Below are 22039 nucleotides of genomic sequence, written 5' to 3'. Positions count from 1 at the left end.
ATCAACAATTCTCAACACAACCACAAACCACAGCACACGAGGGACACGGGGTGACCTCACTGATGACATCAAACCTCTCTTGCGTTGTTTATTTGGTCCTCCCTGACACACATCCAACAATCCAATCCTCCAAAAAACCAACTCCTCAAAGGTGCCACCAGCTGACAGTGCTGGGCCAAGGCTGTGCCGCCCCTGCGGGAGCAGCATAAAAGCCGGCCCAGCACCTCTCTCCCTCCCACCCTTCTCCTGACGCCTTCTCCTGCCTTCTCTGCCCACAACCAGGTGAGCCTCCAGCCCCTCACAACCCCCTCCTGCTCCTGACACACCGCCCCCCTGGCCCCTCTCGCCCAGCACACTCTGCCCCAGCCTCAGCAGCCCTCACGCCTCCCCACAGCCCCACACCAGCCTCCCCACTCACCAGCCCTCCTGCAACACCGCCCCGAGCACCCCCACCGCCCGCACCTGCCTCACACCCCTCTCTGCTCTCACCTTCTCTGCTCTGCTCTTCTCTTGCCTGCCCTCCCAGGGCCCCTCCACACCACACCCATGGCCTGCTACGACCTCTGCCGCCCCTGCGGACCCACCCCGCTGGCCAACAGCTGCAACGAGCCCTGTGTCAGGCAGTGCCAGGACTCCACCGTCCTCATCCAGCCCTCCCCCGTCCGCGTCACCTTCCCAGGGCCCATCATGACCTCCTTCCCCCAGAGCTCCTTCGTCGGATCCACCGCAGGGGCTGCCCTGGGCACGGAGCTCAACGTCCAGGGACAGCCCATCTCCGGCGGCTTTGGGGCCAGAGGTTACGGCCTGGGCTATGGCCGTGGCTTTGGCTACGGCCTGGGAGGCCTGGGCTGTGGTCTGGCAGGCCTGGGCTGCTCCGGCACCTGCTGAGGCTCCTTGCCACCACAGCTGACACCCCGTGCACCTGCCCTTCTCACTCTCACACCAATATCTCCTGCAAGCAAAGCACCTCACCTGATGGTCGCCCTACTTGCACCTCACACCGCATCTCTCCCATTTGTTCCTCTTCTCTTTTCACTCTTTTGTCTCAATAAAGTTCTCCTGCATGAAAGCCTGAGATGTCTCTAGCTCCTTTATTCTACCAGAGCTTTTCCAACTTCACCCCCTACACAGCCAGGCCTCAAAAGGCCAGCGGAGTGGGTGGAAAAGGGGCACAAGACCCCTTCTAGGAAATATGTCACCACCACCACCAGCACTGACTGGCTCCTGAGGGTCTGTCACAAAGTTACACCAGCCCATCACTCATCACATGGAGGCTTTGACATGACAACACTCCCTGAGACACCCCAACCCTTTGCTCCCACCCCAAACACCTCCAGTCCCTCTTACACCATCTCCCGTCACAGACAGGTCCCAGGACCACCCACACAAGGCCCCATGTCCTTGTCCCCTCGGGCTCCAAGGACCTTGGGGAACCCATGCAAAGTGTCCAGCTCACCACCCACCCGTCTGGGGGTCCTCAGCTCACCCAGCTCTGGCTCCTTGTTGCACTGTCCCTCGGGCTGCACGCTCCCCATTCCACCTGCCTGGGAGTCCCCGCGCCAGGATCTCACCTTGTTGTGGGTCTTTAACTGATCCCTGGTGGAGATGCCCCAGCCACCATCCCCTGCTCACTGCAGGGCCCCACAGGGACCCATTCAGGGGGTCTCTGCACCAACAGCCTCCCTCTCCAGGAGCCCTGCATCACCTGTGCACATGACCCCAAGCCCCCATCCCTCTGTTCTCAGGTCCCACAGCAAGTCCCCTTTGTGAGGTCACCGTCACTGGGGATTCCTCAGGCACAGCCTGGAGACCTTGGAAACAGGGGCAGGGACAAGGCTGGGACCCTGCTCTGCTGACAACTTGGGGCTCTGTGGGGTTGATCTCTGCACGAAACCAAGTGCCCACCGAGCCCATCTCTCAGTCCCTTCCCTCCAGTGCACAAAACAGAGAAGAAGATGGAAAAAGGCTCTTGAGTGGAGTTAAGAACAAGAGAGTTCAGTCACCAATCACCATTGTGGGCAAAACAGACTCCACTTAGGGAAATTCATTTCATTCCTTAAAAATCAAACCTCCAAGTAAGATAATGGGACAGAAAACCAAACCATAAATACCCTTCCTTCACCCCTCCCTTCAGCCAGGCTCAACTTCACTCCCCAGTTCTCTGCCCCCTCTCCCCAAGTGGCTCAGGGTGATGGACAAGGTGGCTTGGGCTCAGTTCATCCCACCTTGGTTTTGCTCTTCCTTCCTCCTCACACTCTGCCCCTGCTCCAGCGTGGGCTCCATCCCACACACACAGTCTCCAACGGGGGCCTTCCCATGGGCTGCATTTCCATACAAACGGCTCCAGCCTGGCTCCCTCCCACGGGCTCAGGCCTTAGGAACACGCTGCTCCAACGTGGCTCTGGAGGGGCTCCCAAGTTCTGCCAACAAACCTCCTCCATGGTGGGCTCCTCTCTCCATGGGGCCACAGGTCCTGCCAGGAGCCTGCTCCACCTCGCCCTCCTCACGGCCTCACAGCCTCTTTGGGCATTCCCTGGCTCTGCTGGCAGCTCCTCCAGGGGCTGCAGCTGCATCTCTGCTCCACCCTGCTCCTCCAGGGGCTGCGGGGAGACAGCCTCACCCACCATGCTCTGCTCCACGGGATGCACAGCACATTCTGCTACAGCCCCTGGCCCACCTCCTCCCCTCCCTCTGCACTGCCCTTCATCACCCCAGACTTCTTCCTCTCCCATGTTTTCTCTCCTCTCTTCCAGCTCCTCTTGAGCACTAATTGTGTCCCTTCCAGAACAGGCTGTGATCACAGAATCGCTGCATCATCCACGATTGCCTCTGCTTTGTCCAGCGGCTGATCCAACATGGAGCCAGTGGGAACTTGCTGTGTCAGACACCAGGGAAGCTTCTGGAACCTTCTCACAGAAGCCACACCTGCAGAACTCTTGTCAGCTGAACCTCATACACTCAGATACAACCTTAGCAACAGTAGAGGAAACCAGGCCCCCAGAGAGCACACCCAGTGGGCAAGGCTGAGCCTAAAACCAGGCTGTGTGAGCTGGGAGAAAGCTGGACAGGAATCCAACAAAATGGAAGGAGAAGCCCCTCACACCCAGCACACAGTCTTCTGTGGACGCTCGTCTTTTACCAGAGCACAAGCCCTGTGACCCCAAAGGGTGAACTTGCTGACACCAGAGCACAGCCAGTGACAAAGGCCAGGCTCAAAGACAGGCTCAGTGAGCTGGCAGTGAGGCTGGAAGGAATGAATGGGATTGAAGGGGCAGCCCCTCACACCCGGCACGGCTGCACAGCCCAGAGCAGCCCCACAGGGCTGAGGGGGAATGGGGCCCCTCTAAACAACTCACCCACAAACCACAGCCCCCAAGGGACACAGGGTGACCTCACTGATGACACCCCACCTCTCCAGTGCTTTCCTCACATCTGACAAATGCCCTGACCCCCACATTTCATGTAAATCACCCAAGAACCAACTCATCCAAGCTTCTGCCAAGGTCAGATGGACGCGGCCTCAAGGGCAGGACATGGAATGACAGAATTCCACAAAGAAACATCTGCAAACTGACAGAAGAGGAGAGAGGAGCCCACTGACCATCCAGTAGTAATTATAGTTTTTGCTCACAGGTATAGGATGTTACAACTTAGGAGTTCTACATTGTGAAATCCCATGGCTTGAACGCAGAATAAGGGAATTGGGGTCACAGACCAGCCTGGGCAAAAAGGGATCGAGCACCGTTCAAGTGTTGTTTAATGCATCTCTTCAGAAGGTCAAGAAATAAAGTTTAAATGACCAAGTACCTTGTCATGAAAATTTCAGAAATCCAAATAGACCATAGGAATGGAACTTCACCAGCCTGAATTCAGCCTGAGCAGCCTCCAGTTTTCCATGTCCTCTCTCTTGATCTCAATCACGATTCCAGGGGATGAGCTTTCTTTAATCCCTCAAGAATTGCTCCAAAGGACTATGACCTTTCCAAGTTGATGGAGAGTGTTCTCCCCAGGACATCAAATGGCTCCCTCAGCATTCCTGGGTACGACACAATGACTGGTGGACATCCAGTCACACAGAACAAGAGGGGGCCCAGTCAGCACAAAGCACCCGCAAACCACAGCACAGGAGGGCCAAAAAATAACCTCACTGATGACATCACACCTCTCCTGGGCTCTAGTTGTTTCTTCAGCCCTCCCTGACACACATCCAACAATCCAACCCCGCCAAAAACCAACTCCTCAAAGGTGCCGCCAGCTGACAGTGCTGGGCCAAGGCTGTGCCGCCCCTGCGGGAGCAGCATAAAAGCCGGTCCAGCGCCTCTCTCCCTCCCACCCTTCTCCTGACGCCTTCTCCTGCCTTCTCTGCCCACAACCAGGTGAGCCTCCAGCCCCTCACAACCCCCTCCTGCTCCTGACACAACGCCCCCCTGGCCCCTCTCGCCCAGCACGCTCTGCCCCAGCCTCAGCAGCCCTCACGCCTCCCCACAGCCCCACACCAGCCTCCCCACTGACCAGCCCTCCTGCAACACCGCCCCGAGCACCCCCACCGCCCACACCTGCCTCACACCCCTCTCTGCTCTCACCTTCTCTGCTCTTCTCTTGCCTGCCCTCCCAGGGCCCCTCCACACCACACCCATGGCCTGCTACGACCTCTGCCGCCCCTGCGGACCCACCCCGCTGGCCAACAGCTGCAACGAGCCCTGTGTCAGGCAGTGCCAGGACTCCACCGTCCTCATCCAGCCCTCCCCCGTCCGCGTCACCTTCCCAGGGCCCATCATGACCTCCTTCCCCCAGAGCTCCTTCGTTGGATCCACCGCAGGGGCTGCCCTGGGCACGGAGCTCAACGTCCAGGGACAGCCCATCTCCGGCGGCTTTGGGGCCGGAGGCTACGGCCTGGGCTATGGCCGTGGCTTTGGCTACGGCCTGGGAGGCCTGGGCTGCTACGCCAACAGGGGCTGCTACAGCACCTGCTGAGGCCCCAAACAACTGCCCCAACACCAACCACCCACCACCTGCAAGTCACCACATGGAACAGGGATTCATCTCCACCCCAAGGCTGTCCAATGGGCTTAGCACTTCCAGCTCCTGCTCTGAGGGCTCCAACCAAGGAAGCAGCCAAGGGCCCAGCCCATGCTGCCTGAAAACATGGCCCAGCTCCCTCTTCCTCTTCTCCCCCTTCCTTCTCTTTAGCCCCCTTCGGCTCTGGCCAGTCCCCTCTGCTGCAAACACCTTCTCACAAGCCACACACCAGCGGCCCCCTCCACTGGGCTGCTCCCAACAAGGGGAGCAGCAAGACCTCAGGGCTCTGGACAAATCTTCCAGGGAATGACCTCGGCTGATGATTGCCCTACTTGCACCTCAGACCAGACCCTTCCCCTGGTTGCTCCTTTCTTTTTACTCTTTAGTCTCAATAAAGTTCTCCTGCATCACAGCCTCTGATGTCTCCTCCTAATTTTTTTTCCAATTGTCTCACAATCTTATGCAGTACAACTTCAGGGCTCAAGAGGCCATCAGGTTGGGTGAAAAAGGGTCACAAGGCCTTTCTTAACAACTGTGCCTGACACACAGACTGGCACAGGGTGGGGGGCCTTCCAAAATATGGGACAAACCCATCACCTGCTACACCAAAGGCTTTCACACAACAAGGCTCTCCTGCACACGCCTCTAACAAAGTCTCTCTATTTCAACACACACTGCACAAACTCTCCTCCCCACCAGGACTCTCAAACCCTTCAGCAAACAGCGTTACAAGATCATTCAGTTGGGCAAAAACTTTGGAGAGCAAGTGTTTCACCCCTCTTCACAAGCAGAGCCAGAGAGAGCAGGATTTCCAGTGCTGTGGCAGTTCAGTTTTAGATCTTTCAGGATGGAGACTCCACAACCTCTTCCACACTATGAACACCCTCAAACTGCCTTCTTTGCCCATGGAATTCCATTCATTTTCACTTTTGCTCATGGACACCTCTCCTGCTACTGGGCAGGACTTTCAAGAGTCAGGCTCCCTTCCCTTCATTGCTACCATCACGGATTCATACACACCTAAGATGACCCAGGCCACATTTCTGACTCCTGACTAAGTGCTCCCAACTCTCTCACTCTGTCCACTTATGAAAAGCTCCTGCACCCCTTCAAAACCCCTGTGGCCCTACACTGCCCTTGAGTCACTCAGTCCATGATCCTTTGGTTCTCCACCATTACCACAACGTCCATCTCTGTTGGGTTGCTTTCTGTCTAATTGTTCCCCAGACACTGCTGCCACAAGAAAGAGTCCACTGCAGAATTAGCACTTGGCCTTTCCCTGCTGAATTCCATCAGATTCATCTCTGGGCAGTGCTGGAAAATCAGGTCCCTCCCTCAGCACTCCAGGCTTCACCCCACCTTTCCCCAGGGACTATTGCACAACCAGTCACACAACCCCCCTCTCTGGGGGGATCCCTGAGACCCCCAGACTCCCTGGCACTCCCAGCCCAGCCCTGCACTGGCTCAGCTGCCTCTTGCCTGCCAGGCCCTGCAGCCCCAGCAACGCCCAGCCACACATCCCCTTCCTGCCTCCCCTCCTCTTCCTCCCCAACACCTCTGCTGCCCTGGGGGACAACCCTCAGCACACTCAGCTCCCCTGCATTTTGGCAGCTGCTGCCACTCAGCACAGCTCCTGGCAGGCTGCAGTCAGCCCAACTCAGCCCCACTGAGCAAAGGCACTCAGGGAAGATGCAGGCAACTGCAAAGCTGTCCCTCTCTCCGGAGCACCTGGAAAATTGGGCACAAGATCCTACAGGGTGGAACTGGAAGGCTTTGAAAGGACAATGCAACCATCAGGAACAGTCAGGGGTGGCTCACTAAGGGAAAGTCTCTCCTGCCTCATTTCATATCCTCCTGTGTTTATGCCCCTCCACTCACACACAAAGGGAATGTGGTGGATGCAGTTGGTTGGACTTTTAGTCAGCTTGATGCTCCTGTCCCTCACTGCAGCCTCCTGGACAAGACACTTGTCCAGCTGTGGAGGAGCAGCACAGGCAGCCCTGGGGGAAGCCCTGGGGGATGACAGAGCTCCAAGGGGGACAGTGACTGGGGCTCCATCTGCCTGCTGACCCATCCCCAGCGCTGGGCCCCAGGGCTCCAGGGCAGCGCCACTTCTCTCCCACATTTTCAGCCATGCTCTGCAAGCAGCACAAGTGGCCAGCAAGAGACAAAGGCCATCAGGCAGCCACTGTCCCCTGCAAATTGCCCTCTCCTGAAGGCTCTTCTTTGCCCCTGGCAGTGGTGTCAGAATACAGGAAGGGATGGAAATGGTGTAAGACCAAAGCTCCAGCCTGGAAGGTTCAGAACATCAGCTCCCCCAAAACAGCTCCTGAAGCAGATCCTGAACCAGCAGCAGCTGCACTGCAGAGGCTTTCATGCTTCCCCGGGTCCTACAGGAACACCCACACCATGGCAGAGGAGTAAAGAGGAGCCCACTGACCTTCTACTAGCAATTATTGCATTTGGTTCAGAGCTGCAAGATAGCAAAACTTACAGGTTCAAAAAACCTTATGACAAAAATACAGAATACGTAACTTAAGGTCATAGACCAGCCTGGGCAAAAAAACTATCCAGCCTGAGTTTGCTGTTTGGTCACTGGATTATTCATGAGCTGAAGAAACACGGTTTAAATGACAGAATCTGCTGTTGGGCAACTTTAGGAAATCCAAATGGAACATAACAGTGTGTAGGAGCTCACCCTGACAAACCTTGAGTTTTCCAGATCATCCCTCTGGATCCTGTTCAAGACAGGGGGAGAATGAGCTCTCCTTCAGCCATCAGGAAGTGCTCCCAGGCACCATGACCTTTCCAGGCTACAGAAGAGTGACCTCCCAGGAACAAAAAGCAGCTTCCTCAGCATTCCTGGGTGCAGTAACATGATTTATGTACATTCAGTCACACAGAAGAGGGTTCACTCTGCACAACGGAACCACAAACCACAGCACACGAGTGTCATGAGGTAAACTCACTAATGACACCTCTGCCTCCAAAGCTTCGCCCAGGTGTACAAACCTCCCTGAAATGCCCTTCCCCTGCAAATCCTCCCAATTACAGCTCAATCTCAAAAGCTGTCATCAAGGTCAGATGGACACGGCCTCAAAGGCAGGACATGACATTGCAGAGCTGGGGACGGAAAACAGCGCCCAGCTCAGGACTCACCAGGCTGGGCCAGGCAAGAGCTGCTGCCTGAGAAATGTCCCAAGGGCTGGGCCAAGGCTGTGCCGCCCCTGCGGGAGCAGCATAAAAGCCGGCCCAGCGCCTCTCTCCCTCCCACCCTTCTCCTCAAGCCTTCTCCTGCCTTCTCTGCCCACAACCAGGTGAGCCTTCACCCCTCACAACCCCCTCCTGCTCCTGACACACCGCCCCCCTGGCCCCTCTCGCCCAGCACGCTCTGCCCCAGCCTCAGCAGCCCTCACGCCTCCCCACAGCCCCACACCAGCCTCCCCACTCACCAGCCCTCCTGCAACACCGCCCCGAGCACCCCCACCGCCCGCACCTGCCTCACACCCCTCTCTGCTCTCACCTTCTCCGACCTTCTCTTGCCTGCCCTCCCAGGGCCCCTCCACACCACACCCATGGCCTGCTACGACCTCTGCCGCCCCTGCGGACCCACCCCGCTGGCCAACAGCTGCAACGAGCCCTGTGTCAGGCAGTGCCAGGACTCCACCGTCCTCATCCAGCCCTCCCCCGTCCGCGTCACCTTCCCAGGGCCCATCATGACCTCCTTCCCCCAGAGCTCCTTCGTTGGATCCACCGCAGGGGCTGCCCTGGGCACGGAGCTCAACGTCCAGGGACAGCCCATCTCCGGCGGCTTTGGGGCCGCAGGCTACGGCCTGGGCTATGGCCGTGGCTTTGGCTACGGCCTGGGAGGCCTGGGCTGCTACGTCAACAGGGGCTGCTATGGCACCTGCTGAGGCCCCAAACAACTGCCCCAACACCAACCACCCACCACCTGCAAGTCACCACATGGAACAGGGATTCATCTCCATCCCAAGGCTGTCCAATGGGCTCAGCACTTCCAGCTCCTGCTCTCAGGGCTCCAACCAAGGAAGCAGCCAAGGGCCCAGCCCGTACTGCCTGCAAACATGGCCCAACTCCCTCCTCCTCTTCTCCCCCTTCCTCCTCTCCAGTGCCCCTTCGGCTCTGGCCAGTCCCCTCTGCTGCAAACACCTTCTCACAAGCCACACACCAGCGGCCACCTCCGCTGGGCTGCTCCCAACAAGGGGAACAGCAAGACCTCAGGACTCTGCAAAAATCCCCTGCAAGGGAAGGACCTCGGCTGATGATTGCCCTACTTGCACCTCAGACCGGATCCCTTCCCCTGGCTTCTCCTGCCTTTTCACTCTTTAGTCTCAATAAAGTTCTCCTGCATCACAGCCTCTGATGACTCCTGTTTATTTTTTCTTCCACTAGTCTCACAACATCACCTGACACAAGGCCAGGGATCAACAGGCCCTGGGCAAGGTGGAACAGGGCCACAGGACCAATTTAAACAAATGTGCCACCAGCACTAACACACAGACTGGCCCAGGGTGGGGGACTTTCCAGAACATGGCACAAACCCATCACCTGCTACACCAAAGGCTTCCACACAACAACACTCTTACCTGTGCACACCACACCAAAGGCACTGTGGGCCAGCACACACTGCACAAACTCTCTTCCCCAGCAGGACTCTTCAGCCCTCCCAGTAAACCTCCTGGCTGGCAGAAACTCTGCAGAGCAAGTGCCTGGCTGAGATCAAGAAGTGTTTGGAAAATGCTCTCAGAGACATGGTGGGATTCTTGAGGTGTCCTGTGCAGGGCTGGGAATTGCACTCCATCATCCTCATGGGTCCCTTCCAACTCACAATATGCCATGATTCTCTAACCTAAATGCAAAAGACCTCTTAGTCCAACCATTCCCCCAGCACAGCCAAAGCCACCACTTCACCCCTGTCCCCAAGTGCCACATCTACAAGGCTTTTACATCCCTCCAGGGATGGGGACTCCACCACTGCCCGGGGCAGCCTGTGCCAAAAACCGACAACCCTTCCCAGGAAGCAATTTTCCCACATAGGCAACTCCACCTCCCCTGGGGCAAGTTGAGCCTTTTCCTCTCCTCCCATGGCTTGGGAGCAGGGAGACAACACTGACACTCTCCTTGCTCTGAGCCCCATTCGGGGAACTCCAGAGAGCAACCAGGTCACCCCTCTCTTTCAGAAAATTAAACATTCCCAGTTTCTGCCACTGCTCCTCAAGTGTCTTCTTCTTATCCTTCACTGCTTTCCCTTCCCACGTGTCCCAGCACTGGGACCCCACAGTGGCACCTTGCTGGGCCCAGCTCAGACCAGTGCTATGGAGGAACCAACACCAGACTTTGGGGAGCACGGGAGGCATCCCGGAATCACAGGGACTGCTTTCCCAATCCCAACGGGAAAGGCCAGACATAGAGACAGGCTGGGAGAGATGGAAGCAAAGAGGGGAGGGAATGAATGCTATGGAAGGGACAGCTCCTCATGTCTGGTCCAGCTAAAAAGCTCCAGAGCAGCCTGACAGGGCTGGGATGCTTTGGGGCACCTCCTCACAACACACCCCCAAACCACAGCACACCAGGGACACGGGGGGACCTCACTCATCACACCCCACCTCTCCAAAGCTTTGCTCACATCTTCAGCCCTCCCTGACACCCACCATCAACTCCAGCCTTTGGCCTCTAATGCTCACAATTAAAACCTGCTGCCAAGGTCAGATGGACACGGCCTCAAGGGCAGGACATGGAATCACAGAATTCCACAAAGCAATGTCCGCACCATGACACAAGAGGAGAGAGGAGCCCACTGAACAATCACTAGGAATTATAATTTTTTAGTCACAGGTACAGGAGGTTACAACTTACAGGTTAAAAGTTAGGAAACCTCATGGCTTGAAGGAGGAAGAAGGGAAGTGATGCCACAGACCAGCCAGGGCAAAAAGGGATTGAGCCCCATTGGGCCTTTGTTTATTGTATTTCTTCAGGAGGTCAAGAAATAGAGTTTAAATGACCAAGTCCCTTGTCATGAAAATTTCAGAAATCCAAATGGACCATTGGAATGGAACCTGACCAGCCTGAATTCAGCTTGAACAGCCTCAAGTTTTCCAGGTCCTCTCTCTTGATCTCAATCACGATTCCAGGGGATGAGCTCTCTCTCATCCCTCAAGAAGTGCTCCAAAGGACTATGACCTGAAAGGTTGATGGAGAGTGACCTCCTCAGGACATCAAATGGCTCCCTCAGCATTCCTGGGTACGACACAATGACTGATGGACATCCAGTCACACAGAACAAGAGGGGGCCCAGTCAGCACAAAGCAGCCACAAACCACAGTACATGAGGACCACAGAATCACCTCACTGATGACATCACACCTCTCCTGGGCTCGGGTTGTTTCTTCAGCTCTCCCTGACACACATCCAACAATCCAACCCGCCCAAATCCCAACTCCTCAAAGCTACCGCCAGCTGACAGTGCTGGGCCAAGGCTGCGCCGCCCCTGCGGGAGCAGCATAAAAGCCGGTCCAGCACCTCTCTCCCTCCCACCCTTCTCCTCAAGCCTTCTCCTGCCTTCTCTGCCCACAACCAGGTGAGCCTCCAGCCCCTCACAACCCCCTCCTGCTCCTGACACAACGTCCCCCTGGCCCCTCTCGCCCAGCATGCTCTGCCCCAGCCTCAGCAGCCCTCACGCCTCCCCACAGCCCCACACCAGCCTCCCCACTGACCAGCCCTCCTGCAACACCGCCCCGAGCACCCCCACCGCCCGCACCTGCCTCACACCCCTCTCTGCTCTCACCTTCTCTGACCTTCTCTTGCCTGCCCTCCCAGGGCCCCTCCACACCACACCCATGGCCTGCTACGACCTCTGCCGCCCCTGCGGACCCACCCCGCTGGCCAACAGCTGCAACGAGCCCTGTGTCAGGCAGTGCCAGGACTCCACCGTCCTCATCCAGCCCTCCCCCGTCCGCGTCACCTTCCCAGGGCCCATCATGACCTCCTTCCCCCAGAGCTCCTTCGTTGGATCCACCGCAGGGGCTGCCCTGGGCACGGAGCTCAACGTCCAGGGACAGCCCATCTCCGGCGGCTTTGGGGCCAGAGGCTACGGCCTGGGCTATGGCCGTGGCTTTGGCTACGGCCTGGGAGGACTGGGCTGTGGCCTGGCAGGCCTGGGCTGCTCCGGCACCTGCTGAGGCTCCGTGACACCACAGCTGACACCCCCTGCACCTGCCCTTCTCACTCTTGCACCAATATCTCCTGCAAGCACCTCACCTGATGGTCGCCCTACTTGCACCTCTCACCTCGTCCATCCCGCTCCCTGCTCCTGTCTCTTCACTCCTTTGACTCAATAAAATTCTCCTGCATCAAAGTCTCTCAGGCCTCCTCCTTTTTCATTCCAATGCTTTTACATCCTCACTTGGCACAAGGCCAGGGCTCTACAGCCAGTGAGAATCAGGAAAAAGGCCACAACACCTTTCTTAGCAAATCTGTCACCAGCACTAACACAGACGGGCAATGGAACAGGGGTGGAGGGGCCCTGCCAGAACGTGGCACAAACCCATCACCTGCTACACCAAAGGCTTCCACACAACAAGGCTCTCCTGCACACGCCTCTGTCAAAGTCTCTCTGGGCCAGCACACACTGCACAAACTCGCTTCCCCACCACGACTCTTCAACCTGCCCAGCACAGACACAACATCACCCACTTGGCCAGGATGCACTGCGAGTGCTTCAACCCTCCTGCTCAAACAAACCCAGCAAGAGCAGCTTGGCCAGGACCATGGCCAGTTCAGCGTTACATCTCCAGGCACACAGACTCCACCTCCTCTGCCACTCTCTGACCTCCCTCACACAGAACAAGGCTTGTCTGCTTTGTCCCTGCAATTCCAACTGTTTCCCTTGTGTCCATGGCCCCTTGTCCTGCCCGTGTGTTCTGCTGACAAGAGCTGGGCTCCCTCCACTTCAGTCTCTGCCAGCAGGGATTCACACACACTCATGACACTCCCCTGGCCAGCCTTCTCTCCTGCCACTCCCAGCTCTCTCAGCCTCTCCTCTAGCCAACATCCTCCGGCCTCTTTAGAATCTTGATGGTCCTCAACTGCTCTGCATTCCCCAAGTCCATCAGCTTCTTCCACTGGAGAGCCCAGCACTGCCCACACACCTCACATGGCACATCCCCAGTGCTGAGGAGGCAGCAAGATTCACCTCCCACTGCTTGCTCACACCTTTCCCAATTCTGACCTGCAGACTTGTGGCCCCTTTTCTCACACTGGTACATGACCATCTCCTTGGCCGTTTCTTCTCCACCAGGCACACAAAGACTTCATCTGATTAGACAGGAATTTTATGGAAAGCATTTGTCAAATTAGCCCCCAGACATTCCTCCTATCTGGGTTGACCCCTCCCCACAATCAGGACTTTACCCCTGCCCTTGCTCAACTCCAGGATGTGGCCATGGCCATGACCACTCATGTTTGCAGTCTTGGCCCAATGGATGCAGCTCCTGGGCTCCAGCACTGCACACTTGTTCCCATCTGCACTTTGGGACACTCAGCCCAAGGCTCTGGGCCCAGCCCTGCACACACTTCTCACCCCAACACACTGGGCACTGACACAGCCCCGCCTTGTTTGCATTCTCTGGGATCATGCAATGCTTGTGTCCAACAGCCCAGGACACCTCCAAAGCCTCTTCCTGCCCATCAGACAGAAAAGATGCCCAGAGGAGAGACCTCAGTCCCTGCCACTTAGCCCAGGACAGGGCCCAAAAGGCCCCAGCTATCCAAACCTTAAAAGCAGGAGGGGCACCAAAACCCCCCCAGAGCACAGTCAGCAGGAAAAGTCAGGTCCAGTGTCAGGCTTAGCCAGGTGGAAGCAAAGGGGAGAGGAATGGAAGGGGAGGGAAGGGGCAACACGTGTTGCCTGAGCAGCCTGACAGGGCTGGGATGCTTTGGGGCACCTCCTCACAGCACACCCCAAACCACAGCACATCAGGAACACGGGAGGATCTCACTCATCACACCCCACCTCTCCAAAGCTTTGCTCACATCTTCAGCCCTCCCTAACACGCACCATCAGCTCCAGCCTTTGCCCTCTAATGCTCACAATTAAAATCTGCTGCCAAGGTCAGATGGACACGGCCTCAAGGGCAGGACATGGAAGCACAGAATTCCACAAAGGAATGCCTTTCTTGTGACAGAGGAGGAGAGAGAAGCATGCCAACTTGCCTCTAGTAAACATAGTTATTTGCTCCCAGCTACAGGATGTTACAACCTATTAGTTTTCTTACAACTTATACCTTATGGAACCTCATGGCTTGAATGCGGAAGGAGGGAATTGATGCCACAGAGCAGCCTGGCCAAAAAGGGATTGAGCCCTGTTGGGTCTTTGTTTATTGCATTTCTTAATCAAGCCACAAAACACAATTTAAATGACCAAGTGAAAATTTCAAAAATCCAAATGGATCACAACAATGGAACAAGTTCAGCCTGAGCAGCCTCTGGGTTTCCAGGTCCTCTCTCTTGATCCCATTCCAGAGACAAGGGCAGCAGTTCTCCTTCATCCATCAGGAAGGGCTCCCAGGGACTGTGACCTTTCTAAGGCATTGGAGACTGTCCTCCTCAGGACATCAAATGGCTCCCTCAGCATTCCTGGGTGCAACACATTGACTGATGGACATCCAGTCACACAGAACAAGAGGATCAACAATTCTCAACACATCCACAAACCACAGCACACGAGGGACACGGGGTGACCTCACTGATGACATCACACCTCACCTGGGCTCAGGTTGTTTATTTGGCCCTCCCTGACACACATCCAACAATCCAATCCTCCAAAAAACCAACTCATCAAAGGTGCCGCCAGCTGACAGGGCTGGGCCAAGGCTGTGCCGCCCCTGCGGGAGCAGCATAAAAGCCGGCCCAGCGCCTCTCTCCCTCACAGCCTTCTCCTCAAGCCTTCTCCTGCCTTCTCTGCCCACAACCAGGTGAGCCTCCAGCCCCACACAACACCCTCCTGCTCCTAACACAACGCCCCCCTGGCCCCTCTCGCCCAGCACGCTCTGCCCCAGCCTCAGCAGCCCTCACGCCTCCCCACAGCCCCACACCAGCCTCCCCACTGACCAGCCCTCCTGCAACACCGCCCCGAGCACCCCCACCGCCCGCACCTGCCTCACACCCCTCTCTGCTCTCACCTTCTCTCACCTTCTCTTGCCTGCCCTCCCAGGGCCCCTCCACACCACACCCATGGCCTGCTACGACCTCTGCCGCCCCTGCGGACCCACCCCGCTGGCCAACAGCTGCAACGAGCCCTGTGTCAGGCAGTGCCAGGACTCCACCGTCCTCATCCAGCCCTCCCCCGTCCGCGTCACCTTCCCAGGGCCCATCATGACCTCCTTCCCCCAGAGCTCCTTCGTTGGATCCACCGCAGGGGCTGCCCTGGGCACGGAGCTCAACGTCCAGGGACAGCCCATCTCCGGCGGCTTTGGGGCCGCAGGCTACGGCCTGGGCTATGGCCGTGGCTTTGGCTACGGCCTGGGAGGCCTGGGCTGCTACGCCAACAGGGGCTGCTACGGCACCTGCTGAGGGCTACCAATAACACCCTTCATGCCACAAGCTCGGGCTCTGGCAAAATCTGCTACAACAAAATTACCTCAGCTGATGGTCGCCCTACTGCACCTCACACCAGATCCCTTCCACTGTCTTCTCTGCCCTTTCACTCTTTTTCTCAATAAAGTTCTACTGCAGCAAAACAGCACATGCCTCCTCATCCTTTTTTCTTCGAAGCCTCCTACAACTTCATTTGCCACAGAGCTCTGGCACCAGATGCCATCAGATGGTGGAAAAGAAACCAACTGTCTCCTAGGAAATTTTTCACAAGGATCAACAGAGACTGGTACACAAGGGCCTTCCACAATGGGACACAAACTCTTCCCTTGCCCAAACACAGCCTTGGGCACACCACTCACACCTCACACACAAACTCCCAGTCTGGGCTGCCTTCAGTCTCCAGGGACACCGGGGGCTCCAGCCCTTCATCATCCCCAAGGCTCTACTCTGCAGCCCACCAACACGTCCCTGCTTTCCTTCTCCTCAGGCTCCCAGAGCTGAACACACAAGTCCAGTCTCACCAGAAAGGAGCAGAGGGGCACAATCCCCTCCCTCTCCCTGCTGCACACACTGTGGCCATGAGCCCAGCACACGGGAGCTTTCTGGGTTGCCAGGACACATTCCTGGCTCCCAGTCAGTTCTTCACCCACCAATACTCTCCAAGTCTTCTCCACAGGGATGCTCTCAAACCAGCCACCACCAGCCTGGAGCCTTGTTAGGGACTGACACAACTCACAAGCTCTTGGACCTGTTGAATTCCATGAGGATCACACAGGTCCTCCTTCCCAGTCTGTCCAGGCCCCTCTGGTTGCCATCCCTTCCCTCTCGACAACCAACCACAACACTCAGCTTGGTGTCCTCCACAGTCTTGCAGAGCTTGCACTTAATCCATGATCCTGATGGAAATGGGGTAGGTCAAACCTCCAGTGTGCAAGGTTCAGAACATCAGAGCAGGACAGACGAGGAGAGAGAAGCACATTGACCTTCCTCTGGTAATGACAGGTTTTTCCTCACAAGAAAAAGATATTAAAAATTAGGGCTTATAAGTTATGAACCCTTATGGCCTGAATGGTGAACCAGTGAACTGATGTCACAGACCAGCCTGGACAAGAAGGGACCAAGCCCACTCTGTTGTTTCTTTCTTGCTTTTCTTACTGAGGTCACGAAATACAGTTTCAAAGAGAGAGTATCATGTCCTGTAAATCTGAGAGATCCCAAGGGACTGTAACCCTGGGAATGAGGGCAGCCTGACACATGCCAGTTCTCCAGGGAGTCACTGCTGCTCTTCCTCCACAAACCAAGCCAGGAGCTCTCTTTCAGCCCTCAGGAAGCGCTCCCAGGCACTGGCACCAGGAGCAGCTGATGGCAAGAGGAGGAGAGTGGCCTCCCCAGCACATCAGGCAGCTCCCTCAGCATTCCTGGCTGCAGCACCTCAGGCCCTGAGGGCACAGTTGCACCCAGTGACACAGCAAACCTTCCTCCAGGGCTTCCCCTTGTCCAGCAACACTCCCTGCTCGCCTGACAAACCCCCTGCAAACTCTGCCCTGGGCTCCAGGGGGGCAGCTCTGTCTGGGAGCCTTTGGGGCCTCATCTTCACAAGGTCCCCACAAACCACAGCACATGAGGGACATGGGGTGACCTCACTGATGACACCATCAATTTCCTTGGCCTTTTTGTTTATTCAGCCTTCCCTGACACAGATCCAACCATCCAACCCTCCCAAACCCCAACTCATCAAAGCTGCCACCAAGGTCAGATGGACACGGCCTCAAGGGCAGGACATGGAATCACACAATTCCACAAAACCACAGCACGTGAGTGACATCAGGTGACCTCACAGAGGACACCCCACCTCTCCTGGGCAGTATCTGCACCTCCCAAGTGCCCCCACAAGCACATTCCATGCACAACCTCCCAAATACCAACTCTCCCTTCAAAGCTGCCACCACAAGGACACGTCTGCAAGAGGAGGACACGCAAAGGGAGCACTGTGGAAAGGAAAACACACCCCACCTCACCCACTCAGTGGCTCACCTTGGCCTACAAGGAGCTCATGTTGCTCAAGCAGCACCTGCCTTTCACAAACACATCATGGCTGGGCCTGATCCCCTCTCTGTCCTGCAACTGCCATGGGATGGCACTCAAGGTGACCTGCTCCAGAACCTTCCCCAGCACTCAGGTCAGACTGAAAGGCCTGTAGTTCCCCACACCCTCTTTCCAGCCTGCTTTGGATGCGTCACTGGGGAGCACAAACCCTGTGACCCGGGCTGTAAACGAGCCCATCCCAGAGCAAACCCAGTGAGAAAGGCCCGACCTAAGGACAGGCTGAGGCAGCTGGGAGAAAGGTGGGGAAGGAGCAAATACAATGGAAGGGGCAGCTCCTCAACCCCAGCACACCTCCAAAGCCAAAGCAAGCTGGCAGGGCTGTGAGGAAATGGGGCCTCTCCTCACAACACACCCACAAACCACAGCACACGAGGGACACGGGGTGACCTCACTGATGACACCTTACTTCTCCAGCGCTTTGCTCATGTCTCCAAAATGCCACAACACTGAAATTCCATGAAAATGCTCCCAAATCCCAACTCAGCAAAGGTGCCGCCAGCTGACAGTGCTGGGCCAAGGCTGTGCCACCCCTGCGGGAGCAGCATAAAAGCCGGCCCAGTGCCTCTCTCCCTCCCACCCTTCTCCTCAAGCCTTCTCCTGCCTTCTCTGCCCACAACCAGGTGAGCCTCCAGCCCCTCACAACCCCCTCCTGCTCCTGACACAACGCCCCCCTGGCCCCTCTCGCCCAGCACGCTCTGCCCCAGCCTCAGCAGCCCTCACGCCTCCCCACAGCCCCACACCAGCCTCCCCACTCACCAGCCCTCCTGCAACACCGCCCCGAGCACCCCCACCGCCCGCACCTGCCTCACACCCCTCTCTGCTCTCACCTTCTCTGACCTTCTCTTGCCTGCCCTCCCAGGGACCCTCCACACCACACCCATGGCCTGCTACGACCTCTGCCGCCCCTGCGGACCCACCCCGCTGGCCAACAGCTGCAACGAGCCCTGTGTCAGGCAGTGCCAGGACTCCACCGTCCTCATCCAGCCCTCCCCCGTCCGCGTCACCTTCCCAGGGCCCATCATGACCTCCTTCCCCCAGACCTCCTTCGTCGGATCCACCGCAGGGGCTGCCCTGGGCACGGAGCTCAACGTCCAGGGACAGCCCATCTCCGGCGGCTTTGGGGCCGCAGGCTACGGCCTGGGCTATGGCCGTGGCTTTGGCTACGGCCTGGGAGGACTGGGCTGTGGCCTGGCAGGCCTGGGCTGCTCCAGCACCTGCTGAGGCTCCTTGCCACCACAGCTGACACCCCCTGCACCTGCCCTTCTCACTCTTGCACCAATATCTCCTGCAAGCAAAGCACCTCACCTGATGGTCGCCCTACTTGCACCTCACACCTTCTCCCTTCCATTGGCTGCTCCTTTCTTTTTACTCTTTTGTCTCAATAAAGTTCTCCTGCATCACAGCCTCTCATGACTCCTTTGCATTTTTTCTCCCAGTGGTCTCACAAACTCCCTTGGCACAAAGCCAGGCCTCAACAGGCCATTGGGGTGGGTACACAAGAGCCACAAAACCCTTCTTAACAACTAGGACACCACCAACAACACACAGACTGGTACAGCTTGAGGGTCCTTTCTGAGCAGGGGACCAGCCCATCTCCTGCTACACCAAAGGCTTCCACACAACACTGCTCTTACCTGTGCACGCCACACCAAGGGCTCTGGCATCCAGCACACACTGCACAAACTATTCCCCAGCAGGACTCCTCAACCCTGCCAGCAGACAGAGCCATGAAATCCTCCTGTTAGGCAGGAATTCTTCAGTGTAGCTGCTTCAACCCCCTGCGCAAGCAGGGCCAGCCTGAGCGGGCTTTCCAGGACCATGTGCAGTTCAGCTTTAGATCTCCCAGGATACAGGACCCACCAGCTCTTCCACTCTGTCAACACCCACACACTGAAGAAGGCTTGACTTCCTTTCCAATGGAATTCCACCTCTTGTCGCCTGGGCAAGGGCTTCTTGTCCTGCACCAGTGCACTGCTGACAAGGGCTGGGCTCCCTCAGCTTCATTCCCTGCCAGCAGGGATTTACACACTGATGACACCCCCAATCTGTCCTTGTCCCCTGGCAGTCCAAGTCCTCTCAGATTCACCTCTATGAAAAATCCTCCAGAAAATTCTGTATCTTGGTGTCCCTGTTCTGGTCTTCTGCCCCAGAAACAGGACTTGGCATCTTTGCTCACTGAACTCCAGGAGATTCCTCCATGGTCGGGACATCAGGTCGCTCCCTCAGCACTCCAGGCTTCACCCCACCTTTCCCCAGGGACTATTGCACACCCAGTCAAACAACCCCCCTCTCTGGGGGATCCCTGAGACCCCCGCACTCCCTGGCACCCCCAGCCCAGCCCTGCACTGGCCCAGCTGCCTCTTGCCTGCCAGGCCCTGCAGCCCCAGCAACGCCCAGACACACATCCCCTTCCTGCCTCCCCTCCTCTTCCTCCCCAACACCTCTGCTGCCCTGGGGGACAACCCTCAGCACACTCAGCTCCCCTGCATTTCGGCAGCTGCTGCCACTCAGCACAGCTCCTGGCAGGCTGCAATCAGCCCAACTCAGCCCCACTGAGCAAAGGCAGGCACAGAAGATGCAGGGAACTGCAAACCTGTCCCTCTGTCCGGAGCACCTGGAAAATTGGGCACAAGATCCTACAGGGTGGAACTGGAAGGCACTGAAAGGACAACGCAACCATCAGGAACAGTCAGGGTGGGCTCACTAAGGGAAAGTCTCTCCTGCCTCATTTCATATCCTCCTGTGTTTATGCCCCTCCACTCACACACGAAGGGAATGTGGTGGATGCACTTGGTTGGGCTTTTAGTCAGCTTGATGCTCCTGTCCCTCACTGCAGCCTCCTGGACAAGACACTTGTCCAGCTGTGGAGGAGCAGCACAGGCAGCCCTGGGGGAAGCCCTGGGGGATGACAGAGCTCCAAGGGGGACAGTGACTGGGGCTCCATCTGCCTGCTGACCCATCCCCAGCGCTGGGCCCCAGGGCTCCAGGGCAGCGCCACTTCTCTCCCACATTTTGAGCCATGCTCTGCAAGCAGCACAAGTGGCCAGCAAGAGACAAAAACCATCGGGCAGCCACTGTCCCCTGCAAATTGCCCTCTCCTGAAGGCTCTTCTTTGCCCCTGGCAGTGTGGTCCGAATACAGGAAGGGATGGAAATGGTGTAAAACCAAAGCTCCAGCCTGGAAGGTTCAGAACATCAGCTCCCCCAAAACAGCTCCTGAAGCAGATCTTGAAGCAGTAGCTGCACTGCTGAGGATTTCATGCTTCCCCGGGTCCTACAGGAACACCCACACCATGGCAGAGGAGTAAAGAGGAGCCCACTGACCTTCTACTAGCAATTATTGCATTTGGCTCAGAGCTGCAAGATAGCAAAACTTACAGGTTCAAAAAAACCTTATGACAAAAATACAGAATACGTAACTTAAGGTCATAGACCAGCCTGGGAAAAAAAACTATCCAGCCTGAGTTTCCTCTTTGGTCACTGGATTATTCATGAGCTGAAGAAACACGGTTTAAATGACAGAATCTGCTGTTGGGCAACTTTAGGAAATCCAAATGGAACATAACAGTGTGTAAGAGCTCACCCTGACAAACCTTGAGTTTTCCAGATCATCCCTCTGGATCCTGTTCAAGACAGGGGGAGAATGAGCTCTCCTTCAGCCATCAGGAAGTGCTCCCAGGCACCATGACCTTTCCAGGCTACAGAAGAGTGACCTCCCAGGAACAAAAAGCAGTTTCCTCAGCATTCCTGGGTGCAGTAACATGATTTATGTACATTCAGTCACACAGAAGAGGGTTCACTCTGCACAACGGAACCACAAACCACAGCACACGAGTGTCATGAGGTAAACTCACTAATGACACCTCTGCCTCCAAAGCTTCTCTCAGGTGTACAAACCTGCCTGAAATGCACTTCCCATGAACATCCTCCCAATTACAGCTCAACCTCAAAAGTTGCTGCCAAGGTCAGATGGACACAGCCTCAAGAGCAGGACATGACACTGAAGAGCTGGGGACGGATAACAGCGTCCAGCTCAGGAGTCACCAGGTTGGGCCAGGAGGGAGCTGCTGCCTTAGAAATGCCCCAAGGGCTGGGCCAAGGCTGTGCCGCCCCTGCAGGAGCAGCATAAAAGCCGGCCCAGCACCTCTCTCCCTCCCACCCTTCTCCTGACGCCTTCTCCTGCCTTCTCTGCCCACAACCAGGTGAGCCTCCAGCCCCTCACAACCCCCTCCTGCTCCTGACACAACGCCCCCCGGCCCCTCTCGCCCAGCACGCTCTGCCCCAGCCTCAGCAGCCCTCAC

The 22039-nt window shown here is 56.8% G+C and overlaps 4 protein-coding genes across 4 annotated transcripts; all 4 read left to right on the top strand.

The window, feature by feature from the left end:
• The first annotated feature begins 254 nt into the window (after window positions 1-254).
• LOC116794316 (feather keratin B-4-like) lies at window positions 255-888 on the top strand. Its single transcript, XM_032702913.1, has 2 exons — window positions 255-282; window positions 527-888. The coding sequence occupies exon 2, from the start codon at window positions 547-549 to the stop codon at window positions 886-888; it is 342 nt and encodes a 113-aa protein (XP_032558804.1). The 5' UTR covers window positions 255-282; window positions 527-546.
• A 3463-nt stretch (window positions 889-4351) lies between these two features.
• On the top strand, window positions 4352-4974 carry LOC116794298 (feather keratin B-4-like). Its single transcript, XM_032702882.1, has 2 exons — window positions 4352-4376; window positions 4616-4974. Exon 2 carries the CDS (start codon window positions 4636-4638, stop codon window positions 4972-4974), a length of 339 nt encoding a protein of 112 aa, XP_032558773.1. The 5' UTR covers window positions 4352-4376; window positions 4616-4635.
• A 6619-nt stretch (window positions 4975-11593) lies between these two features.
• Window positions 11594-15609, top strand: LOC116794261 (feather keratin B-4-like). Its single transcript, XM_032702810.1, has 2 exons — window positions 11594-11617; window positions 15251-15609. The coding sequence occupies exon 2, from the start codon at window positions 15271-15273 to the stop codon at window positions 15607-15609; it is 339 nt and encodes a 112-aa protein (XP_032558701.1). The 5' UTR covers window positions 11594-11617; window positions 15251-15270.
• A 2998-nt stretch (window positions 15610-18607) lies between these two features.
• Window positions 18608-18960, top strand: LOC116794221 (feather keratin B-4-like). Its single transcript, XM_032702733.1, has one exon. The coding sequence runs from the start codon at window positions 18619-18621 to the stop codon at window positions 18958-18960; it is 342 nt and encodes a 113-aa protein (XP_032558624.1). The 5' UTR covers window positions 18608-18618.
• Window positions 18961-22039: the final 3079 nt, after the last annotated feature.

The sequence above is a fragment of the Chiroxiphia lanceolata genome, chromosome 1, assembly GCF_009829145.1.
Source record: "Chiroxiphia lanceolata isolate bChiLan1 chromosome 1, bChiLan1.pri, whole genome shotgun sequence".
In the NCBI taxonomy this organism is placed as follows: Eukaryota; Metazoa; Chordata; class Aves; order Passeriformes; family Pipridae; genus Chiroxiphia; species Chiroxiphia lanceolata.
This window is presented reverse-complemented; position numbering and strand designations above follow the sequence as displayed.

Bases quoted from the DNA above. Each gene is read 5' to 3' on its own strand.
- LOC116794316 (XM_032702913.1), top strand. From the start codon at position 547: ATGGCCTGCTACGACCTCTGCCGCCCCTGCGGACCCACCCCGCTGGCC.
- LOC116794298 (XM_032702882.1), top strand. From the start codon at position 4,636: ATGGCCTGCTACGACCTCTGCCGCCCCTGCGGACCCACCCCGCTGGCC.
- LOC116794261 (XM_032702810.1), top strand. From the start codon at position 15,271: ATGGCCTGCTACGACCTCTGCCGCCCCTGCGGACCCACCCCGCTGGCC.
- LOC116794221 (XM_032702733.1), top strand. From the start codon at position 18,619: ATGGCCTGCTACGACCTCTGCCGCCCCTGCGGACCCACCCCGCTGGCC.